Consider the following 22,544-nt stretch of genomic DNA (forward strand, 5'->3'; position numbering starts at 1 on the left):
TTTTTAAGCAACTCAAATAATGCAAGAAAGTGAGCTAATGGTGCCGTTGTTAGAATTTGAAGAATTCTATGCATAAGACTGTGCAGCACTGGATCATATTAAACTATGTATTTATGTTTTCAGAAATTAAAGTACATGAATGATTCAGGCTGGAACGACAGCACAAAATCCCATCTCTGCTGAAGTGAACGAGTGGGCTCACCCCACAGAATCAGGTTCATAAACATTTGGATTCAGCCATTGCTCTTAAAGACTGTGCAATCGTTTTTTCCTCATATTAAATATGTCAAGCCACAAGGTACAAACATACAGAGGTATCCTTATTTTTCACATTTATAATCAGGCAAATAATTACATGGACCCTAATGTTCAATACCAAATCCTCCTGTAGTGGGCAGTACTGTACAAGCACATTGTTGCTTTCAGGATTTTAAAAAATCAACTGAATGAAAAGTGCCTGGTTTCATGGCATGCGTTACTAGTCACTAGTACTTTTAAGAATTATCGTTCTTACTAGTCAGTTTGTAATTGCAAATATCTTGAATTATCAAGCGAAGCTATTAAATGTTAAAAGGTCGTGCCACTCTAGCCCGTGCCCACAGACTTCTACATCTGTAATTCTTCTACATTTGACCCCAGGGTTGCTCCGTAGCCGCTGGACTCCTTCAGAAAAGGAAATGAGAACGTGACACCATAAACTTTAAAACCGAGAACAATATAATTTTATGTTTGTTTGTCAACAACACGAATAACTATTTGTTTCTCGTCAATCTCTGTTTTTTAAAATTAATATCAAATAAGCATCTTGTTTTTTTATTTCTGTTCCTGAAACGGAAAACGATTGGCCAGCAAGTACACGGATCTTAGCCAATCGCGCCAACGCCTTTGCAAAAAAAAAAAAATGTAGAGAAAAAAAGCAAATGATTATAACAATGTAGCTACAGTAGGCTACGTATGTAACCACTTACTGTTTAGACAACTGTACAGCCATCATTGCCATGCCCTCAATATGACCGCCTGTCCGGTTAATTTACGAATTTCATTTGGAAAGACGTGACACTCATCCCATCTTTTTACTTAACTACAGGTGAGTGGGAAAATTCGTGGTATGTTACGAATTCTTATAGCTTTTAACATGATGGGTTAAAGTAGTCGATTTCAATATTGTAGCTGTAGTTATTGTAACTAGGTGTTTATTCCGCCGGCCCGTGAGAGCACCCTCACCTGGCACAGGGGCGCCAGGTGATCTGTATTTCATCATCCGAGGTGCTTGAACAGCTGGTGCCTATTCATGTAAATGCTACTGCATTCATGTAACCGTACATTCAACAGTGTACATCTCCCGGTTTTTCACGGGATTGCACAATATTGAATTTATCTCACCAATGTAGATACAGACTACTGTTTTCAGGCCTATACCGTCGGAACTGCTAGCCTAGCTTACATTTAAGGGGAATGGTTAGTCAGACCGGTTTGTAGCAAACATCGCATGGGTCCAGTGAATCGGCTAGTTGTGAACTGCTTTACAAACATACAGTAAGCGCATTGTATGTTAGTAAAGCTATTCGCAGTTTACAGTGTGAAATAACATAGATTTTTCATTTATATGTTTATCTTCGGGCAGTCTTAATTCACAGAAAGGACAGCGTGTTTTCCGCGGATCACGTAATTAAGTTTTCTGAAAGCTTAGCTGGACCACAAGGTGTTGGAAATCAGATTACGTTCCTTATGGCGAGATAGCGAGGCTAAATATTAATTGTAACTGAAAATATAGAATGCGTTTAGCAGACCAATATTCACCACCCGTTGCGTAGCTAGGAATTCATTCTGGATAGTTTCGAAATTATGTACCAACACATTTCTGTCCTGACTTGACTATAATCCGGATATTGCGCATTTTTTAACGTGCATTTCTGTGTCGACGTCGTTTCCTCAGAACTTGAAACCCCTCCCCCCTAGGCTACGTCTCTGCTCAACACTGACTCATAACAGTAAAGCTATGGTTTTCCGTTAGTGTCAGTGATCAAATGTGTATATCGTTTGAATGCTCAATACATTCGGATTGTTTTGCAATGTTCAAGAAACATAATGTAACAAAAGGAAAAGCATCTGCCTGCATTGTTTCATACATAAGTAATTATGCAATGCATACCTTTTGTGAAAACTACTCTGGATAAAAATCACTAAGAACATTGGCCATCAGGAATGTGGATCCTAATGACTGTCAGCACTGTCTGGCCCATCGCTGGAATTAATTTCTGCATATGACCTTTCCGCGTCACCTTTTCCCAGGCAAGGCAAGTACCCAGAATTCCAAGTTGCCATGGCGCCACATCCAGTGGTCCAGGCTATCATTGACCTCACTGCTGGAGCCCTAGGTAATGTACTCAACACCTTTGGTGTTCATTGTCCCAACAACAAGCACATTTCATGGTCCTCATATTCCCACTGTAAAACCCTTTTCTCCTCTGTCATAAAAAAGAGAGATCTGAGGGGTCTGATTGTCTACGCATACATTTTGTATGTATTAATTGGGCCTGCAGACTCATTTCTCAAGCTTTGTCCTTGTTATTGAAAAAAAATTGATATTGAGCTTATGGAACTCGGTTTCAATTTCCCCATACATTTATGAACTACTGCCGGTAAGGTCAGCTGTTAGGACTTAGCTGGCTATGCTAAGTCTTAATTGCTAAGGCCCAGGTTGTTGTCTTATTTGTTGCAGACACAGGTTATTTGTGACTTTCCACTCTGGTCATCCCAACACGTGTGCAGCTTTTCAGTGCATCCACAGTGCTCACTCTTGTGTTATTTCATAAATGAATGAATCCCACATGCACTGTAGGTGGGGTGAAGGTTATGCGTTTGTACCTGTATGTGTGTGTCTTATCTGTGTGGTGAAATTACTGGTGACTTAAGATTACACTTGGCAGAATGATTGGCGGTATGAAAAGTTGGACATGATTACATCTCAGGATCGCTACGTCACCTGTCAGGGGTTCTGGAGGAACAAACTGTGCAGAGTCTGTATCATGAAAGCTTTGTAGAGACAGTTTAAGGTCTGAAAATAGTTTACAGTCTGAAAATACATCCATGCCCCCCCCCTCTCTTTCCCTCACTCTGAATTACTCTCTCTCTCCTCCTCTCCCTCTCTCCCTCTCCTTTCTCCCCTCCCTCTCTCCCTCTCCTCTTTCTGACTTCCTCTCTCCCCTCTCCCTCCCTCCCTCTCTCCCCCCTCCCATTCCCCTGCAGGCGGCACGGCCTGTGTGGTCAGTGGCCAGCCCTTTGACACAGCCAAGGTGAAGATGCAGACCTTCCCCGCCATGTACCGGGGTTTCCTGGACTGCTTCGTGTCCATCTACCGGCAGGTGGGCCTGCGCGGCCTGTACCAGGGCACCAGCCCGGCGCTGGTCGCCAACATCGCCGAGAACTCCGTGCTCTTCATGAGCTACGGCTTCTGCCAGAGGGTGGTCAGCCGGGTCTGTGGGCTGGACAGAGAGGCGGCGCTCAGGTGAGCCAGTCCCTGGCCCCAGGCTCCGCCCACGGTCGTTTAAAAGTGCATTTTTTCTGATGTTCACTTGCTGTTCCTCAGTAGGGTATGTGTGTAGGACATGTACATATCCATTCCCTCAACCTACTGCAAGCCATTGTATGAAAGCAACTGTATGAAGTCATTTACTTTATTTGTTGCCCTTAAGAGTGGACTCTTGGGTAGAACGCATAGACCTTCGTTTGCCTTGGATGAAGCCTTTCTTGGCGACTCCCTAACTTGTCCGTTCTGCGTCTGTCCTGACAGCGATGTGCAGAAAGCCTGCTCGGGGTCTCTGGCCTCCATCTTCTCCTCGCTGGTCCTCTGCCCCACGGAGCTGGTGAAATGCCGGCTGCAGGCCATGCACGAGATGGAGGCGTCGGGCAGGGTCGCCAGGGGGCAGAAGTGAGTTTTTCCCCAAAACTGATGGGTGGAGAAGAAGGAAACAAGGGTGCCCTTCCTAAACCATCTGACCCCCACTGGTCTCCACAGACATATTTATGTGTATTATGTGTTAGTTTGTGAAGTGAACAGCGTTAACCATTCTCTTGGCTGTAATTGGTGCACACATCACCCATGTATTTATGTAGACTGTATAAGTCTAAATTATGTAGATTGTGCCTTGATTTATATGCATGCATATAAAGAGCTGCTTTAGCACTAAATTACATAGCGACATTTGGTAGACGCTCGTATCTTGACTTACAAATGTGCATTCATACAGGTTTAGGCTATGAGTTCAGATGATGCCCAAGACATCAGTGCTTAGTCGCCACAAACTGAAAGTAGCAGTCAGCTGGCCAGAGCAGAGAAGAGCCTGACACGGGACTGTAAAACTGTTCTCTCCCTTTCTCCACAGTACTGTGTGGTCGGTGGTTAAGACGGTCATACGGAATGACGGTCCTCTGGGATTCTACCAGGGTCTGACCACCACCATCGTGAGGGAGGTACCTGGGTACTTCTGCTTTTTTGGGGGCTACGAGCTCAGCCGGAGCGTCTTCGCCCGCTACATGGGGAGAGACAAGGAGGACATCGGTACTTCGACCTTCACTCACTCACAGCTATTGCCAAGGGCCACCTCACACTGCTTTGTGATTAATAGGGGCTTGGTTTGAGTGGTGCTGGGTGGGTCATCCTGTTAAGGCACCTGTTGAAAGCTGGTTTCAAATCCAGATTGTTCTAGTGCTGACTGTGGCCAGCAGCCCTGCAAAGCGACACACAATTGACCGTAGCGTTATGCAGGGAAGGAGGGATTCAGTTGCCTGTGATGACAATGGGTTCATTCCAATCGCGTATTTTCAATCCTTGGATCTCTTCCTTGCATCCTTTCCTTGCTCCTTAGCTCCACCCAACGATGAGGAAGAGATTCAAGGATGAGACATGAGGACTCGAGACAACATACATCAGGCAAATGGAATGTCCTTGCTCAGTCAAGCTTCAGTTTGAAGCCATGTCATTTAAAGACATTGTAGATGTGGTTCAGAGGTGGATCGTTTGAACGTCATGCCTTCGGACAAAAGACTTCTGCAAAGGCTGCACTCATGTATCCTTGCTGAAGCATCCTCCTGGAGCCTCCTAGCTCCTCGCTACTTCCTCCTTAACGGATTGCAATGTCCTTAAAGATGGCAGACCTCAATAGATTTCACAGAAGGACCGAGGAGACGAGGACGGATAAAATAAGCGATCGGAATTAACCCAGTTTCCTATTTCTCATCAGCTACCCCTGCTGGTCAACCAGGTGCCCAGTCTGCTCAATCTACACATGAAGCGTCTGCCTGTGACCGCCAAAATGTGGTTTGTCTCTCACAGGAGTGGTCCCAGTCATGTTCAGCGGGGGGTTTGGCGGTGCCTGCCTGTGGCTGGTGGTGTACCCCATAGACTGTGTCAAGTCCAGAATCCAGGTCCATTCCCTGACGGGGCGACAGCAGGGCTTCCTCAAGACCTTCATGGGTATTGTGCGCACCGAAGGTGAGAGGCAGCCCTAAATCTCCCATTCAGAGGGGCTACAGCGCAGCGCAGAGGGAATTAGGGTGACCAGATGATAAGGGGATAGCATCAGAACAACCACATTTATGGGGTTGGAAATTGGTGGTGGTGGGGGTGGGTTTGAGATTTTGATTGCAGACCAAGGGGGTTGTTGTGAGACTGTGATTGCGGACTGTTGGGGTGGGGGGCTTTCACGTGAAAACTCTGGGTACATTATCGGGAGAAACTGCGACAGTACCTTCATCCTCATAAAATCAGCACTATCCTGACATGTGGTCTCCCTGTAGTGAATATACCCACAAACCTGCTTATTAATTGGCCACAGACGACAGAACGGTGATGGTACTCGCTCTTGCTTTTTGAGAGCCACACAGTGTGCAGGTTCACATTGTTACCCAGTTCCATAATTGAGTTAAAGCAATTGATTACGCATTTAACTCCTCTTTATCTAAGTGTCTTTGGCTAAAAGTGTCTGCCAAGCACTTAAATTGTACTTTCATTAATTACTGATTTTAAAGGTGGAAACAAAACTTACCTACCTTTTGACTCTTTTGAGTGAGTCAGGAGTGAGTACTGTTTTCTTTTTAGTAATCTCTTCAAAAATGTCAATGTATCAGTATATAAATAGGTTAAACTAGCTTATTTCTACAATTATCAGATGATCTTATTAAAGAGAAAGGATGCATCTGGTATTTATACATATTAGCCACACAGCAGTATTCTCACTGGAATAATGTTGCTCAGGTTTGCAACTGTAGTGCTCAAACTGGGACTCAAACATGCAACCTTCTGGTCAGATGCCCTCACCACCACACCACGCTGCTATTGGTCAGTGTTCTCACCTCCATGTTCCGCCCCACAGGATTCGCTGCTCTGTATTCGGGCCTCACCCCCACCATGATCCGCACCTTTCCTGCGAACGGAGCGCTCTTCCTGGCCTACGAGCTCAGCCGCAAGCTGATGTTGCAGCAGTTTGATGGTTGAGCCAGTCATCATCATCTTCTTCATCATCATCATCATCATCACTGCAGCGGTCTTTTACCCAAAAATCACCACCTACCCTTTTTCTCCCAGAACCAGCCTACATGCCCCCAAATGCCAGGATTTAAAGTGCATTTTAATGTATTTATTTTTTTTGATAATTCTGATAGATAACTCTTCAACTCTATGCTATAATGCCTCCAGAGCATGGACACGACAACGTCTGTGACGACATTTTACAGGGCCTTTACTTTTTTTGCTTAGTTTTGTAAGACAGGGACAAGGTACAGTAAGTCTGAAACAAAACGTTGCTGCATGCATTATGAATATCCAAAGCGCTTTGGATCCAAAACGCTTTACAATTGATGCCTCTCATTCACCCATTCACGCATACACTCACACGCCAATGGTGAAAGGCTGCCATGCAAGGTACCAATCAGCTCATTGGGAGCAGTTCGGGGTTAGGTGTCTTGCTATAATAATATAGTATATAATATAATAATAATAATTAGAAAATCTACTGCCAGTTACAGGTATTGGAGACCTTCACAACCGTAGCCAGTCAATCAGATTCATATACATTCCCGCAAGCAGTGTGAATCTATGTGTATGTTAAATAATGCAGTATTTAAATCTCAGTGGATTTGATGGTGAAGGGTATGGAAGGGGAATGTTTGTTATTCTTATGCAAAATCATAACTCTTTTGGAAACAATCATCTCTGTAGAAAGCATGATTTGTACTTGTTAAACTTTCATTAAGGGAATTATATTAGCTGTTACATGAATAAATTATATTTTTAAAGGTGTACAAACTGCAAAGTATATTTTTGTAAATTTGTAAAGACTTGACCATAGATAAATATTCTTCAATAATACTGATGGACGATTGTTTTTACCCATTTGTCCTTTATATATAGTTACTGAAGTTGAGGTTCTTTTGGAAATACTTTATTAACAGTGATTCTCTTGATGAAGGAGGTGGTGGGAGTTGGGGGAAGGGGGATAGCAGGTGTATTCTGCCCTTTTACATCAGTGTGGTTGATGTGTAATTTTGGCTCCAAAATAAATACGGCAAGTGATTGGTTTGAAGAATTAAAAGAGAAAAGAAGGCTGTTTGATGTCCTTATTTGAAAAAAGAAAATAAGAAGCATATTTCCTAACTCTTTATGCGAATGTCTGGGGACTTGTCTTTTCCTGTACTTGTATTTTGGCATAATGACTCAATCAAGAACCAAGTAATCCTGCTTCGTGGAACAGGGTCCTGGTTTCTGTCCCTTGTCCTTGCATCATTGACACATTTTAAGAAATGTCTGGCGTGCTCAGTTATTTGTGAGTCAAAGTTAAGTATTGAAACCTGAGGCTGCCCATTTTCATACTCGCCTGTTAGTGGGCTGGGATGTTATTGCTTTAATTATCTTAGGAACCACACCTGTATGGAAGCACCTACTTTCAGTATACTTTATACCCCTCACTTACTTGAGTGCTTTCCTTTATATTGGCAGTTACCTGTAAGTTTCAAATGTTTCAGCAATATTTAAACTCTAACATCATCTTGGCCTATTTATTAATTTGTCAAAAAGGGTCATTGATAATATATGATAGTGGATTCATCGATACATAGTCTCCAGCTGTTATCTCCCCTTTATTTGAGAAGGATACAAAAATAGTTGCTGTTCTGAATCTAATTTGAATGTACAGAACAGGTTCAAGGCTCGCCTGGGAATGCATTTGACTGAGCTTTATGATCCAACAAATAACTTTAAAAACGGGTTTAGATAACCTGGATTGTTCCTCAATTACAGAAACCTGAATTACAGTGTGATATAAGGCCTCATTTATTTTTAACTTTTTTTGTACTTCTATTCTCTCCTTCATAAAAATATTTGGTAGAGATTAGATTAAAATGTAAGATTTAAAGATTTCCTTGAATAAACTCAGCATCATAAATGTTTTGGAAGCCTGTTCTACATTTAAAATAAGGTTCGGATCTAATACTAAAACTCCCAGGCCTTTTCTGCTTTGTTGTCATGGGATAACCACATCTCTTGGTGTGATATCTTAGTTGTATGGTTTGCCCATTATTTCTGAAAGACAGTTTAGATGCAAGTTACTTTGAAAGTTCAGAGTACAGTCTGGGATAATAGAGTCTCACTCTATTGCAAAATGCCCATATTTTAAAGTTAAAACCCTAGCACTCCCTTCTCCCCTTAGCATTACTGGAGCTTTTTCCCTTTCAAATGTTGCCGTTTCTGGAATAATGTTACAAAAGATTATTTAAATTTGAGTGATTACCTCTGTTCCTGTATTAATTTGCAGTTCCTGTCTTAAGTTGCTTGAGGGCTGAGGGCATTTAAAGGCATTTAAATATTTTCAAATAATTTAAACTTTATCTTTTTTTTTTGTGTTGCTGTAAAGGGGAATTATTATTTCCAATCCTGGTATGTTTTAATCTTACATGTGGAAATATGTATTGAGGCCATGAGATGGGGTTTGAATTTAAAAAGTTCGCTAAGGGAAAACAAGCCAAAATATTCTACCGTTTTTTTGTATAATATTAAAAAGTTTTAACTGAATCTGGGACAAAGTATCCACCTTGGTTCTTAAATCTTTGTCATCATCCTTTATTAGAACATAGTTTATAAGGTTAAAAGCTTAATCGCCCTTGGCATTATAATAAACAACAGCTCAAACACAATTTCCCTTAATGCGCACACCGCACATAATTTCCGCATTTTAATTGTGAAAACGAATACACACGGGTGTTCAGGAACAACAGTAAGCATCAACAAATCAGTTAAAAAAACATAAACCAAAAAAAAAAAACACTTGTAAACAGTAATGCAACATTTACCTTGAGCACTTCAACTATCCAATCTTTACAAAACAGTGTTTGACAGGTCAATCTGTTGTCATAGGAAACAAACCTGTGTAGGTCACCGATTCTAAAACATCAATGATTTGAGATGCTCAAGGCCTTCAAACCTTTGCACAGCGGTGCTCAGTGTCCCCAGTGGAGTTTAATGGAATTACACCTCAGTGAAGGACAGAGTCAGGCCAAAATCCTCCTTGTAGATGTGCCAGGTTTTGGGTTTGTGCGGATTGTCCAACTGATCTCTGGGCAGGTGCAGTCTACAGACACAAAAATATAAAAATGCATAATAATGTCGTCCTTCACCAAATGTAGCCCACTGCCCTAAATGGTAGTTTCTTGTGCAATCATGTGAATGTGTTCACTGGATGTTATGTTATGTTTATGTTATGTTATTGCACTATGTTTATTTTATTTCATTTTATTTATTTTATTTTATGTTCACTGTTATGCACCACCAGGTCAAAACAAATTCCTCGTATGTGTAAACCTACTTGGCAATAAAACCTGATTCTGATTCTGGATCATTTTAAAGCCCCTAGAGATGGATTTTCCAAATCTGCGTCAGGAAGGACTAATGGAATGAAATATGCTGTATGTTTATGGTGACCTTCCCATGGCCATTTCTCAGACACGGTCAAATTAGAAGAGGATCGCTGTCCAAGAGGGGATAGAGGCGGAGAAGATCTACCTGTTATTTTCCACAAATGAGGTGTTGAACCAGAAATAGAACGGGCAGTTTTCATATCCCTTCGGAAGACCCTGGGAAAAAAAGAATAGTGTGTGGGGTTCCTACAGATACAACTGATCACACAGCAGGAGAGACGTTTCGACAGTAGTCCAACTGAGAGATATCTATCCATTGTCTAACCCACTTATTCCTGGCCTGGGAGGGAGGAAACTCAAATGCAAACTCCACATAGAAAGGCCCTGACCCGGATTTGAAACAAATACCTTTCGTGCCGCCAATTCATTTATTCATTCATTCATTCATTCATTCATTTACTTACTTACAGTGCTGTGAAAATGTACTTTCCCCCTTCCTGATGTGAAAAAGCCTACATCTTAATGACTGAACAGGTTTGAAGTGACCTAGTCAAAGTCCTGACTTGAACCCAATAGAGATACTGTGGCAGGAGCAGAAACGAGCAGTTCATGCTTGAAAACCTAGTAATTTGTGTGAATTAAAACAGCTCTGCGAAGAAAGGTGAGCTAAGATTCCTCCACTGCGATATGAAAGTCTGATATCAAATTATAAGAAGTGTTTGGTTGCAGTTAGTGTCGCTAAAGGTGGTGCAACCAGTTAAGTTTAAATGGCAATTACATGTTTGATAACTTTTTTAATTAAATAAATGAAACAATACATTTCAAAATGAGTTTCGTGTATACTCAGGTTCCCTTTGTCTAATATATATCAAAATATCTAAAACCATTTAGTGTGACAAACATGCAATAATAAAGGAAGGGGGTAAATGCTTTTTCATGGCACTGTATTCATTTAGCTCTTGTTCAACCAGGACTCACTGAGGAAAAAAAACCAATTCATTTTCAAGAGAGACCTGGGTAAGACAGCAGCACCAAAAAAATACAAATTTAATGTAACACATAAAAGAATTAAAATACATAAATTAATAAAAAATACAACAGCAGACGACTTTGCAAATACTAAGAAATACTGAAATGGGATCTTTCACTTCAAGAACTGTGCTTGTCTTTGATTATGGCTGTAGAATTTATCACTCGTTAATACACAGTTAATAGCTCTGAAATCATTTTCTTGATGTCACTATGGCTGTTATGAACCATTTGAAGACACATACTGCATGTGATTTAATGACCAAAGGGTTCCTGGAAACACTGGCGGCATCTGTTCATCATAGTCTATGACAAGCAGGGTACTGGGTGGCACTCACAGCGCTGGAATCAAACATGACCTTGACATCTCCGCTGACGACCGGGCCCTCCTGAAAACCGATGACCACGGCGTTATCGACCGCATCTGGAAAAATCTAGACAGGGAAGGAGGGTGGGGGGGGGGGATAGAGGAAGAATATTCAAGAGCTTATCCCTTTAAGGTGTATGACCACAAACATGTGATTAGAATGCTTTTAATTGAACATTGCTGATGTAACAATCACTACTGGTAACTGAAAGCAGCGGAGTTCTAGAACACTGACTTAGAATTTTGAAAAAAAAACATTACCAAAAAAACCTGCTCTTCAAAGGGTTAATCAGACTGTCAGAAAAACATCATGTGAAGCAATAGTTTAATAATGGCTTTGGACTTGATGGATAGGTGCGGAACGTTAGAGAACACTGATCATTTCAGGTCAAGTAAAAAAAAGAAAATAATCATTTAGGTAATACATTCCTATTGCTGTTGCTACATCCACCTCAGTTGACCCTTCTGCTCATTCTTTGCCTTCACAAACTTTCGACCCTGCTTGTCACCAGACTAATGTGTCTTCTTCCCCCCCCACCTCCCCCCTTCAGACACAAGCCTTAACAGCGTGCTTTAGCACTTTGTCCAGTCCTTCTCATCCTCTGAGGTATTGCAGTACAGGTTAATCTGGACTTTCCCATTCTCAGGCCCTTCTGCTGTTTCCATTGGCTTTAACCCCTTCATAGGGATACTGAGTTAACTCTGCCTTGATGTTTGACATCATTATAAAATGCACTGCGTTGTTTAATACAGGGGGTTTCAAACTGCTTCTGAGAGTAACTGAACACCCAGGGTTTAGTACGTAAAACCAAGTACATCATTTTCCTAGTAGGTTTGAGTTTCCAGTGTTCGGTTTCCCATAGATCATGCCAAACTAAATCGACTCAACCTGTTGTTGTTGTCATTATTGTGGTTTCTGTAAGATCAGTGGGGTTTGTGTAGTGCTGAATACAATGATTCGGTGTTAGACCCCTTCCTTACTGTGCAGTTCTCCTGTGTGGCGCACACACACTGAAAGACTGTCTCCTTTCTCACTATGATCTTAAGCGACAGGTCTGTGCCATCCCCCTTTCCCACACCTGGAGAGACACAGACGGAGTTAGCAACGACAAACCAACTGACAAACCAAGTATATCAACATGTACAGCTGATGCTGTCTCAAAGTGTTCATTCAGTTTATGGTAGAAATGAATTAGATCCTCTAGAGCATCTGGACAAAAAAATCTTTCAATGTAAAGCATTAGTTCCTAATATTTGATCCAAAATGGCTCTGAGATTGAACTGAAGTGATGCTCAGGCTGAGGAATCGGACCCTTTGAGGGGAGAATTTGGGGGAGGGGGCAGAACAATCCGGAGGGTCTTACCCCTGATGGAGTGGATCTGGACGCTTCGTATTCGCAGGCTCTTCTCTGGAGGGAGCTGTCTGTCATAGGTGTTCTTCATAATTTCATAATATCCCACATACCTGCTCTGCAGCACAAAATAAAGAACCATTACAATAGCCATGCTTACTCTGACTGTAAGATGAATGAAAATTAATGAAATCTCTGTTAGACGTTCAGTCTTGTTATGTGTCTGGATTTTAAAATCTAAATCAAATAATGGGCTCTTTCCAATCGCTTATTTGACCTCTTTACATCCTTTCGTCATGTCCTTTCCTCGCTTCCTTAGCTCCACCCAATGGAGGACACAAGGAAAGGACTCGAGAAAAGGATGTGAGGGCAGAGGAATCAAGGAAACATGTATGAGGCAAATGGAATGTTCTTGTTCAGTCAAGCGTCAGTTCGAACCCACGTCAATTACAGACGGCACTCTGCATTGCATGTTTTGGAGCAGAGCGCGTTCTTCTTTGGGTTCTGAATTTATAGCGAACGTTACAGGGAAGAACAGTCAGTGAATACGGCCGAACACTCCAAATTTGGTGGAAAAGGTGAAAAGCATAAAAGTGTCCCCATTTTGGAATAGACCTGAGACCCTGAGAAGTTCAATGAATTACCTGTGAGGGCGTCTCGACTCCCTGGAATTTTGAGCTTGAGCTGTTATCTGTCCGTCTTTCCCCAAAGTAGTCCAAGCTTTCCTGAGACAGACACGAAGCACATTGAAATAGCACAAGTAAAACCCTGAAGTACTGCACTGAATCCAGAGTGGATTATTTATCATTTTGTCATCAATCGTAAAGTGAGTCTTAATTATTTGGGAGTGCTAAATATTGCTTGGTATTGGTGATATAGACCAACCTGGGTAAAATAAACATTTGAATCAATTTTACACTTTACACTTTAGATGCTATTAAATTTGGAAACCCCTCTTGTGGATCCCTGGACATTTTTGGAAAAATGTAAATAAAAACATAAAAAATACATATATTTCAAAAAATGAAATTTATCTTATTGTATTATACGGATGAAAATAGAATAGGCCCTTTTAAAGGTCTCAGCTATCTGCAGCAACTGTGCTGGTAAATACAAATGAGTATTTACATAAAAATATAAGTATTTAAAAAATAATAATTGACCCTGGTGTGATTCAGACAGTAATGAGTCAGGTATTCAACTCAGTTCAATTTAATTAAATTTGTTTAGCCCTTTTCACAAAGGACAAATATTTCAAAGTACAATTTTACAGATGCTTAGATATCTTGTTTGTATGAAACAAAGCTGTATTGTGGACTTGTCTCTAAGATTATATGTGAGACAAATTGTAGCAACAAACACAGGTGAAAGGCCAACGTACCTGTGCACTTTCAAACTGGTTACTGTCGATCAGCCAGGTACACACCATGGTTCCTGTGCGGCCTGAAAAACACACCGAAGAGGCTGTAAGCCCATACATACTGTACTGTCACTAACGCTAACTTTTAATATTTGAATTCATCTTATGTTCAGGTACGTTTTTACAACAGATTAAGATACTGCTAGAAGATACAGTATCATATGTTTATTTCTAATAGGTTTCTAATGGGTAGTCTATAGCATTTCACTAAAAAAAGACATGGAATCATGTTTTCCTTCCCAAATTTCCCCCAGAAATGCCATTGTCTTTCTGATAGACAGGTAAGAAATTAATAAATGTTTGAAAATGTTGCTGCAACTGTAGTTCTAGTAACTCTCCAGCAGTCTGGCATCATGCTGTTGAAAATTCCAAATCGTAAAAAATCACCAAGCAACCTTTTGGCTAATACCCTTGCTCTGGAACTACTGCCAGAGAGGCAGGTCAAATTTATGATCGCATTCCACCCTGCCATGGTGCTGTAGCCTCTCTTGCTATAACGTAATAGCATAATGTACTTTGTGTGGAGATCAGGTTACTGTAAATGTAATTTAAAAGGGGGATGGATGAGACTTGTCAGTGTAAACTTCAGAGGTGGAGATATCCTGCCTTCTTTCTCACCCTTTCCTCCTTTGCAGTGGATGGCGATGATGTTCTTAGGATCAGCCGACATCCACTCTCTCACACTGGCCGTGTACTTCAGCATGTCTCTGTGATTAAGCATACAGCGAAGAAACCAAGCAGGAAACGATGAACAGGGTGCCACAGCTAGGCCACAGCAACACCCGAGTTTTTTGACCCAAATTTAAAAAGGTGTTCAGAGAAAACAGAGATAAAAGAATGAGATTTAAATTAAGAGATAATTCAATGCTACATAGCCTGACACAAGATGGAACCCACACACACACTCATTTAAAAAATGAAAAAGGAAAAATGAGTTATTAGAGAAGAGCCCAGGTCTGTGGTCCCAGCTTTGACAGTAAGTCACAGTCAGTTACTCACTCCAGAGAAGGCACATTGTGGTCATCAATGAAGACTCGCTCCACTCTGTAGTGGAAAAACAAGGGATCGTAGCCTTTCTCACCTACAAAAGTCACATGAATGCCAAGTCATTCATTTTATTTCATGCATTGTTTCGAACAACATACACTGACTAAATGATATAATGTTTTAAAAAACTTTTCTAATGCACTGTAGCATACGCTAAAACAAATTATATTCAAAACTAATTACGTATATAATATTACAAGCAGTACACAAAATCTGACAGAAAAGAATGGAAATTACAAAGGATTGCAACAATTTCATGACTTTTCATGATTACATAACTGGATACCTATAAAATATTGTGTACTTCAGCTTTGTAGAATTATATCAAAATAGTATACCAGAGGTACTTTCAGATAAGTGCTCCTCAGTAAACTCATTTGGCCTTATTTTTACCCAGAATAAGGCCATTAAATTGATCAGTATTATCTGGTTGCATGAATATTGGATGGATCAGCTTCCAGAATGTTTGCTATGCTAGTGCAGGGATGTTCCTATTGATTATGCTGGCATGAACCCAGACTTACTGCAGAGGTTATACACTTTGTAATGATCTTCGTGTTTAGTGTCCAGAAACCTTGCCACCTCCTGTAAGCATAAATAAGATAAGACACTTAGAATATAAATCATATCCACAACAATATGAAATATCTATAGCCCAGAATCAAGCCATTTACAAATGTAGGGCCACAGTTTCTGCAGGTTTTGTGGTTTCCTTTCAATAAGCAGCCAATTTAGGCCTTGGAAACCAGGTGTGTGGACCCAAAGACTTAAATTAAGCACAAAAGCACTGAAACAAACAAAAAACAAGCATATGCCTGATACATTGTTCTTTGGTATACAAGCAGGCTGTGTTTCTCTGCTTGGTACAGATTTACACTGTTCCCTTTAAAAAGGTAGCAAAGAAAAATGCCTTCTTGATTTAAACTCATTAATCAGAATGACGTTATACTTTTGAAATCTGCACAGGAAGTTGATTATTTATGAACTCATTTTACTGACCCTAGTTTCCTGACCCCACTGCCTGTGCTTTTTAGTGTCCATGGCAGTGCAAACATTACGCACAGTATGTGTTACATGTATGATGTATGGCGTACTTTAATGGGATTCCTGTAGAATGATTGTTTCCCTGACGATGGAAATGACATGGCAATGATGCGATCTGCAACAGTAGAGAGAAATATTTCTTAGTAGCAGTTCAACTTCAGTACTTAAAGGGACGGCAGATTCAAAACTGCCCACCAACAGGCCCACAAATAGGCCAGACGTATTTCATACTCACCTGTGACGTAAGTTAAGTCCAGATCAAAGCCATCTTTTTGGTAGCGTCTTTTGTTTTCTGATACCTGAAGTGATAAATATATGTAAAGGTAATCTTTCACTCTCTGCTGCCACCTTCTGGGTAAAAAAAATAAAATAAAAAAACACAAAAAAATTAAAAAAGGGCTTGAACAAATGGCTGTCGCATAATTAATTAATAAAACATGGGCAAATTATTTTGTTGTGTGTGGAAACGTTCAGCGAGGCTTTTCAGTACAGCACATCCAACTTAACACACCCAATGATTCATTTTTATTTAATCGCTGACTTAAAATTCACTGAAGACCAAAAATTACTGGACTAAATACTTTTTTTAAGCGATCAGATCTTGGTGATCTTTGAGACATTAGTTACCTTTAATATTAATTACCTATAACAGGTGCCATTTCCAGAGCATATACCTTCGTATTTAAAGACAGAGTTAACCTCTTCAGGAACATTATTCTAAATGCTCATTAATACTGGCACACCACCAATGCACCTCTCCAGGTTATTCCTATGAGAAGAAGAGTATTGCCTGGGGAAAGATCTCACCATCCTCCTGGTGGCCTTCTCCAGCTCTTTCTGCTGCGGGGCCAGCCTGACGATCCGCACCAGGATGATGAGTCTCAGAGCTCTCAGGAAAGACACCACCCTGCGCCAGCATCAGGGGACAAGCCAGCAAGGACGAAAGAGAATCAGACACGTCAGGATGACCCCCGGCGCACTACACATAGCCTGGGCTTCTACCCAACTGGGCTTGGAACCCAAAGGTTGCAGGTTCAATTCCCAGGTAGAACACACTGCTGTTGTAGAACAGTACTTAGCCTGCATTGCTTCAGTGAATATGTGTAAATACTAGTTAGTAGCTCTCATGGAATACATTTAGGATAAAATTAAATACAGCGGATTTAATTAGGAAATATGTGGGCACCACCCAGTGCTGGCCACACTTCCGCCCACAATGGCCTGAGTGAGTGTCTCGAAAACTTGAAGAGCCCAGAGTGGATCTGGTCCTCCTCCCAGCATGTCTGTGACCCCTGCCCATACCGTATCCAAACGCTGGCATATTTAGTTCCCCTGTAGCTGAATGCAAGAACTGAGTGAAGGTGGGGCCAATCAAACACATGCGGCCTGGAAGCTGCAAGACTGTGTTCCACCCTGCAATGTTATCCTGTAGCTGTTAATAAATACTAGCCTAATAATATGTTACAGTCAATAAGTACTAACCTAATAACACGTATGTACAATGAATAAGTACTAGCCCAATACTGCTATTGTACATTCTGCAGATAGCACAAATATAATTTAAAACTAAATTTCATATGACTTCATATTCAAAAACAGTACGGTGAATGAGACCTAGACATTTTCATTACTGGGTATTATTTATAATTAATATTTAGTGTTCAAACTATTTATATTGTCACTGAAATGCCATACTACTACACATAATAAGTGATAAACTTTTTCAATTCATAAAAGGCACCTGTTGACAAAACATATCAATTTTAAAAAATGTATAAATATATAAATAAGTACTTTTTTGGAAAAATATCAGTTTGCATTTCCGTCACTCAAGGCTTCTAAGAAATACAAGAGCTCTGATCTGGGCCGTGGAAAACATACTTTAGCACATGCTGTACCTTTGCTTCCTTTCTGTGGAAGCGAAGCATGGTGTAGAAAGATAAAGGTAGAGTGGTTCTGTCTAACCAAAAACTTGGGGTTAAATGAGGTAAAAAAAACAAAAAAACAGGGACATGCAAATGGAAACAGAGAGTACGGCAGACATACAAAACAGTTAGCGTTAGCACGAGAGAGCAGGCAGTCAGGACTGGCCGTACCTGGGAATAAGACTAGCGCCAGACAGCTCTGAGAAAGTGTAGAACATTGTGACGATGAGTGTGACGACCACGATGCAGGCGTCCACGATGTTCAGCCTGGAACTGAAGTACACTTTGAACCTGGAACACGGACAAGATGTCAGCGAGATTCACTGTTCCGAAGCATTCCTCTGCAAGGAAAACTAAAAACGAAACAAAAAAAAAAAAGTACAGAGGCACTACCAGCAACAAATACTCAACTTCGGGTCAATTTTCAAGTGCATATCGACTCTTCCATGAGTTTATTTTGTAACTTAAATTCGATCCTCATGTTAAGTGGTAATTTTAAGACAACATGCTGACAGTTTCACAGAGAACTGACCTCAGTCCCCCTTAATATTTTGTACAGAATCTGCTGTGATCCATGAACAGTCTGAAAGTACACAGGACTATAAGCAGAGGTGGAAAGTCCAGGGATCAGAAAGTAAAAGTCCTGCCATGTGTTTCTTCCACCCATGAACTCAGCCAGCTGATTTCACAATAATTAGTTCTACCATTTGGCTGAAGTATTACGGTGACTAGTGGATCCAGGTCATTGGAACAAAATACTGTGGTGGACTTTTAATCTCTGAACCTGGATTTTCCAACTCTGCATATAAGCATGCAGCAAATGAAATTATCCAGAGCAATTTAGACAGATTACATTTTTGACAAAAACTTACATTCAAACCTGAAAATACTGAAATAATTCAGGTTAAACACTTTGCTGTACACTGAGTATGAAGGCAAGTGATCCACATGGGAATCGAACCCGCAACCTCAACTACAACCCTGGCTCCTTGACCATTACACAAAGCTGCAGAGTAGGCCCATTCGGGCCCCAACCCACCCTTCCACGTAGACCCTGAGCAGGACGTCCAGCAGGAAGATGAAGGAAATGGCGAGAGACACCCCTTCCAGCGCGTCCCCCACCTGCCGGCTCCGAGCCGGGAGGGACAGGTCGGCGATCACCAGGGCGATGTCCACGAAAATAAGCACCACGCCAAATATCCTGCGGGAGAAACGAAGGACGATGTTCCCCACATAGCGGAGCAGCACGACCAGGCTTTACCATCATCAGCGATACCAATATTCATTAATCTATCAGCCTCTTTCACCTCCATCACCATACATCAGGAGTTTTCAACTGGTTCTGATCCATGGACACCCACCCAGGCTCAAAGGTATCCAGGGGACTTCCATCATAAGCTGAAATGGGCTACATTTTTTAAAAAGCTGCATCTAAATATAGTCATTGCATATACAGTCTGGCCAGGGACCCCCTTCAGTACATTTGTGGACCCCCTGTTGAAAACCCAGGCTACGGATGCAAATGGGAAGTTGATCTGATGAAGTATCAGCACTGCAGTTTGGAAATAGCTGCCATGAATGGTTCAAACACTCACCGGAACCCAAACGACATGACGAATGGGGCAATTTTCTTTCGGATTTGACTGCAAGACAAGCGAGAGTAATAATTATCAAGTAGGAAAGAAAAAAAAACCTCATTCCTCTAATTATAGATGAGTACATTTTGTTAAAACTTTTGTGTAATGCACCCCACACTTTTCTAAGAGCAAACTCCACCCAGATAACCAAAAGCGTGTCGCATGGATCCAGACTGAGACCAAATACACAACAGGCAAAACCCGGCATGGATGTGGCATCTGGATCCTGTTCTGCCACAGATCCAGTAATGCATTATCACCTTTGACCCAGAATTTAGAATTCTGCACTTGGCTCGGGCCTGGTTCTGGCCTGGACTTGCAGACCAACACATTTTTTTGTTTGTTTCTCACCTTCTGCCCCAATCTAGTCGCAACTGCGATACGGATCTGCCGAACTGAAACTGTATCTGGATAGGAGTGGTTGCTATCCGGCTAGTGGGTATTTATGGGCTTGATTGACCACAGTCACACACTAGAAAATGAACGGCGGTATTAAAATACCAAACACATACTGGTACACGGTGTCTGGGTCAGTGCTGTCCTCTTTCCCATCGTCAATATTCACAGACGCCTCTCTGTTCACCTCCATTTCAGGGCTGAAGAGGAGGGCGGGTTAGCAGAAGAGAACACCTTTTATAAGCGCATGTACAGTGGAATTTTATCCCTGCACTAATCATAGGAGACCAGTGCTACCCAAAGAGAAAACATTCCTTTGACGGAGTGAGTCCTTATTGAAATGGAATGTACTGCAATATATGGCAAATATGTGGCAAATATATAACACAAAGGAGAATATAATGATCTATATATTTCATAGCAATGCGCTATATTGCGTTATTGTCAGGCTGAAATAATCTGCATTTTACATTTTCCAATATATTATGAAGTGTAGCAATATATCAATAATATCTTTATTTCAATATATTTCCAAATATATTCCATTCCAGCAAGGGAGAACGCAAGCTACATCCACAGAACTTATTGCCATCATTGCCGTGAAAACACTGGGTCAATATTTTTTACAGCTAGGAAAGCAGTTCAAAGAGCTCATAAACAAACACATTCAGGAAAAGTTATGAGTCAAAGGGAGAAGTTACTCTTTAGTCAAGAGCAATTGGCACCTCTTGGTGTTTTTAACTTACCCATTAACCTCCTTGGATTCTGGACTGAATTTCACGGAAGCCATTTTCCACCCAAGTGTCCACTCTTGTAATTTACTGTAAACTCTGCATTTCAGAAAAGCACTCAAATAAAAAATGAGTTTCAGTAGTCATTTAACCTACATATGATAATTTCACACACGAAATCCAGTACAGCTCTTGCTTGTAAACCTTAAGTATGCTTTTTTCCTAAGATAAGAATTCCACAGAGTGCATAACAGGATATAGAAAACACAACAGGAACAATCTCTGATGAAATGCTCACCAAGTACCCTACACCCTAGAAATGACATCCAGCCCGGAGACGCATGATTGTTCATTAAACCTTATTTTGACAACCATTTTTTTGCCATGGAAGCACCAATAATTTACAGTGAGGTAGGAAGACGTTGCGCAGGACGCGCCCCTAGGAAACAAGTTATAGATGCCTTTCAGCTTTGCCATAGTTTGTTCCCCTGTCTGTACGCATGCGTTAATGTCTGTGCGCACAACACAGTGAATACCGCGGATCACTTGAAAGATGAAGCGAACCGATACTTTTTCGTTAATTACTTCAAAATGGGGTAGCATCTGGGATATCCCACTGGAAAAGGCAACGCAAACGGCCCAAGTGTTCACCTTTGGAAAAGCCTTAACATGAACGTCGCACATATGCAAAAGTAAAATTATGAATGGTGAAATATTGTAAATATAAAATATAAACGGCTTTTGGAACTATCTGTGCATAAGAACAAGGCAGGATGTTAAAATGTAGGCTACTTACCTATATTCAATAAATGTGGAATATGTGGTATCAATCAATTTATATTTTTCTTGCGTCAAGAAATTTAAATAAAGATGCCTTTTCAACGTCCAAGCCCCAGCGTCTTAAAAGTTATCCTGGCAAACAACATTAACCCTGTCTCGTGACAGTCTTTCAAACCAAGTAGTTACATGGTTCAAAGGTTGTGTGGGAGTTTTTCCCAAAAACCATTCTCAGCAGTTCTCAAAGACTGTGTAAAGTTAGAGGTGCCGATAGGGTTACAATGTTCAATTTAAATAAAATTAGAATCAACACTGCAGCCGAACACATCTAATGTAGCTAGGCCTCCTCGACTTATGTTATTAGAGTGGCATTAATAGTCTAGGCTAATTTCAAAGGCAATGTTAGCAACATTAATTCCATCGTTATAACCCAAATCTTATTTAAGTACACATATGGATTTAGAGTAAAATAACGAGTAGCAGTTCTTGTAGTCTCGCAAATGGGGCAACTTTTTAGTACTTCTGTGTTTAAATAAACATTTGTAATACAACACATTCGTATATTTATCCGTTTTGTGATTATAAAGACTTACGATGCAACTATCCACTTTCCAATTACATGAGGTAGAGATGTGTTTTATTTTAGGGCAAGGCAGGCAAATTAGAACCGCCTTTAGTCATTGCGTTGTATTTGGCTGTTCGTCGTAAATCAATCTCTTCTGGCACATGATTTTACGCCATATCCTGTCAATAGCCTTCTCTTAGGTGTGGTTTTGACTTAGCCTACAACATAATTACCGCATATGCTATTTCGTTCTATATTAAATGAGTCATTCCGCGTGCATGGCTCCTGATTATTTATTTATTTATTTATTCATTTATTTATTTAGTTTAATTTTTTGATTTAAAA

The 22,544-nt window shown here is 40.8% G+C and overlaps 2 protein-coding genes across 3 annotated transcripts; one reads left to right on the forward strand and one right to left on the reverse strand.

The window, feature by feature from the left end:
* Positions 1 to 660: 660 nt before the first annotated feature.
* On the forward strand, positions 661 to 7,607 carry slc25a15a (solute carrier family 25 member 15a). Its single transcript, XM_035384691.1, has 7 exons — positions 661 to 1,087; positions 2,293 to 2,378; positions 3,250 to 3,508; positions 3,794 to 3,931; positions 4,386 to 4,561; positions 5,336 to 5,494; positions 6,375 to 7,607. The coding sequence occupies exons 2-7, from the start codon at positions 2,324 to 2,326 to the stop codon at positions 6,494 to 6,496; spliced, it is 909 nt and encodes a 302-aa protein (XP_035240582.1). The 5' UTR covers positions 661 to 1,087; positions 2,293 to 2,323; the 3' UTR covers positions 6,497 to 7,607.
* Positions 7,608 to 9,325: 1,718 nt separating this feature from the next.
* On the reverse strand, positions 9,326 to 21,794 carry LOC118209410 (phosphatidylinositol 3,4,5-trisphosphate 3-phosphatase TPTE2-like). Of its 2 annotated transcripts, none has more exons than XM_035384689.1 (19): positions 21,654 to 21,794; positions 20,873 to 20,956; positions 20,243 to 20,326; positions 19,689 to 19,736; positions 19,133 to 19,294; positions 18,265 to 18,384; positions 16,976 to 17,075; positions 16,404 to 16,467; positions 16,219 to 16,283; positions 15,649 to 15,709; positions 15,077 to 15,158; positions 14,696 to 14,784; positions 14,039 to 14,100; positions 13,302 to 13,382; positions 12,670 to 12,775; positions 12,287 to 12,384; positions 11,277 to 11,372; positions 10,055 to 10,125; positions 9,326 to 9,623 (listed from the first exon to the last, which is right to left on the reverse strand). In XM_035384689.1, exons 2-19 carry the CDS (start codon positions 20,914 to 20,916, stop codon positions 9,521 to 9,523), a joined length of 1,536 nt encoding a protein of 511 aa, XP_035240580.1. In that variant the 5' UTR covers positions 20,917 to 20,956; positions 21,654 to 21,794; the 3' UTR covers positions 9,326 to 9,520. The 2 variants fall into 2 exon arrangements, with proteins under 2 accessions (XP_035240580.1, XP_035240581.1); XM_035384690.1 differs by lacking the exon at positions 21,654 to 21,794 and adding an exon at positions 21,156 to 21,546.
* Positions 21,795 to 22,544: the final 750 nt, after the last annotated feature.

This window comes from Anguilla anguilla, chromosome 12 (genome assembly GCF_013347855.1).
Source record: "Anguilla anguilla isolate fAngAng1 chromosome 12, fAngAng1.pri, whole genome shotgun sequence".
In the NCBI taxonomy this organism is placed as follows: Eukaryota; Metazoa; Chordata; class Actinopteri; order Anguilliformes; family Anguillidae; genus Anguilla; species Anguilla anguilla.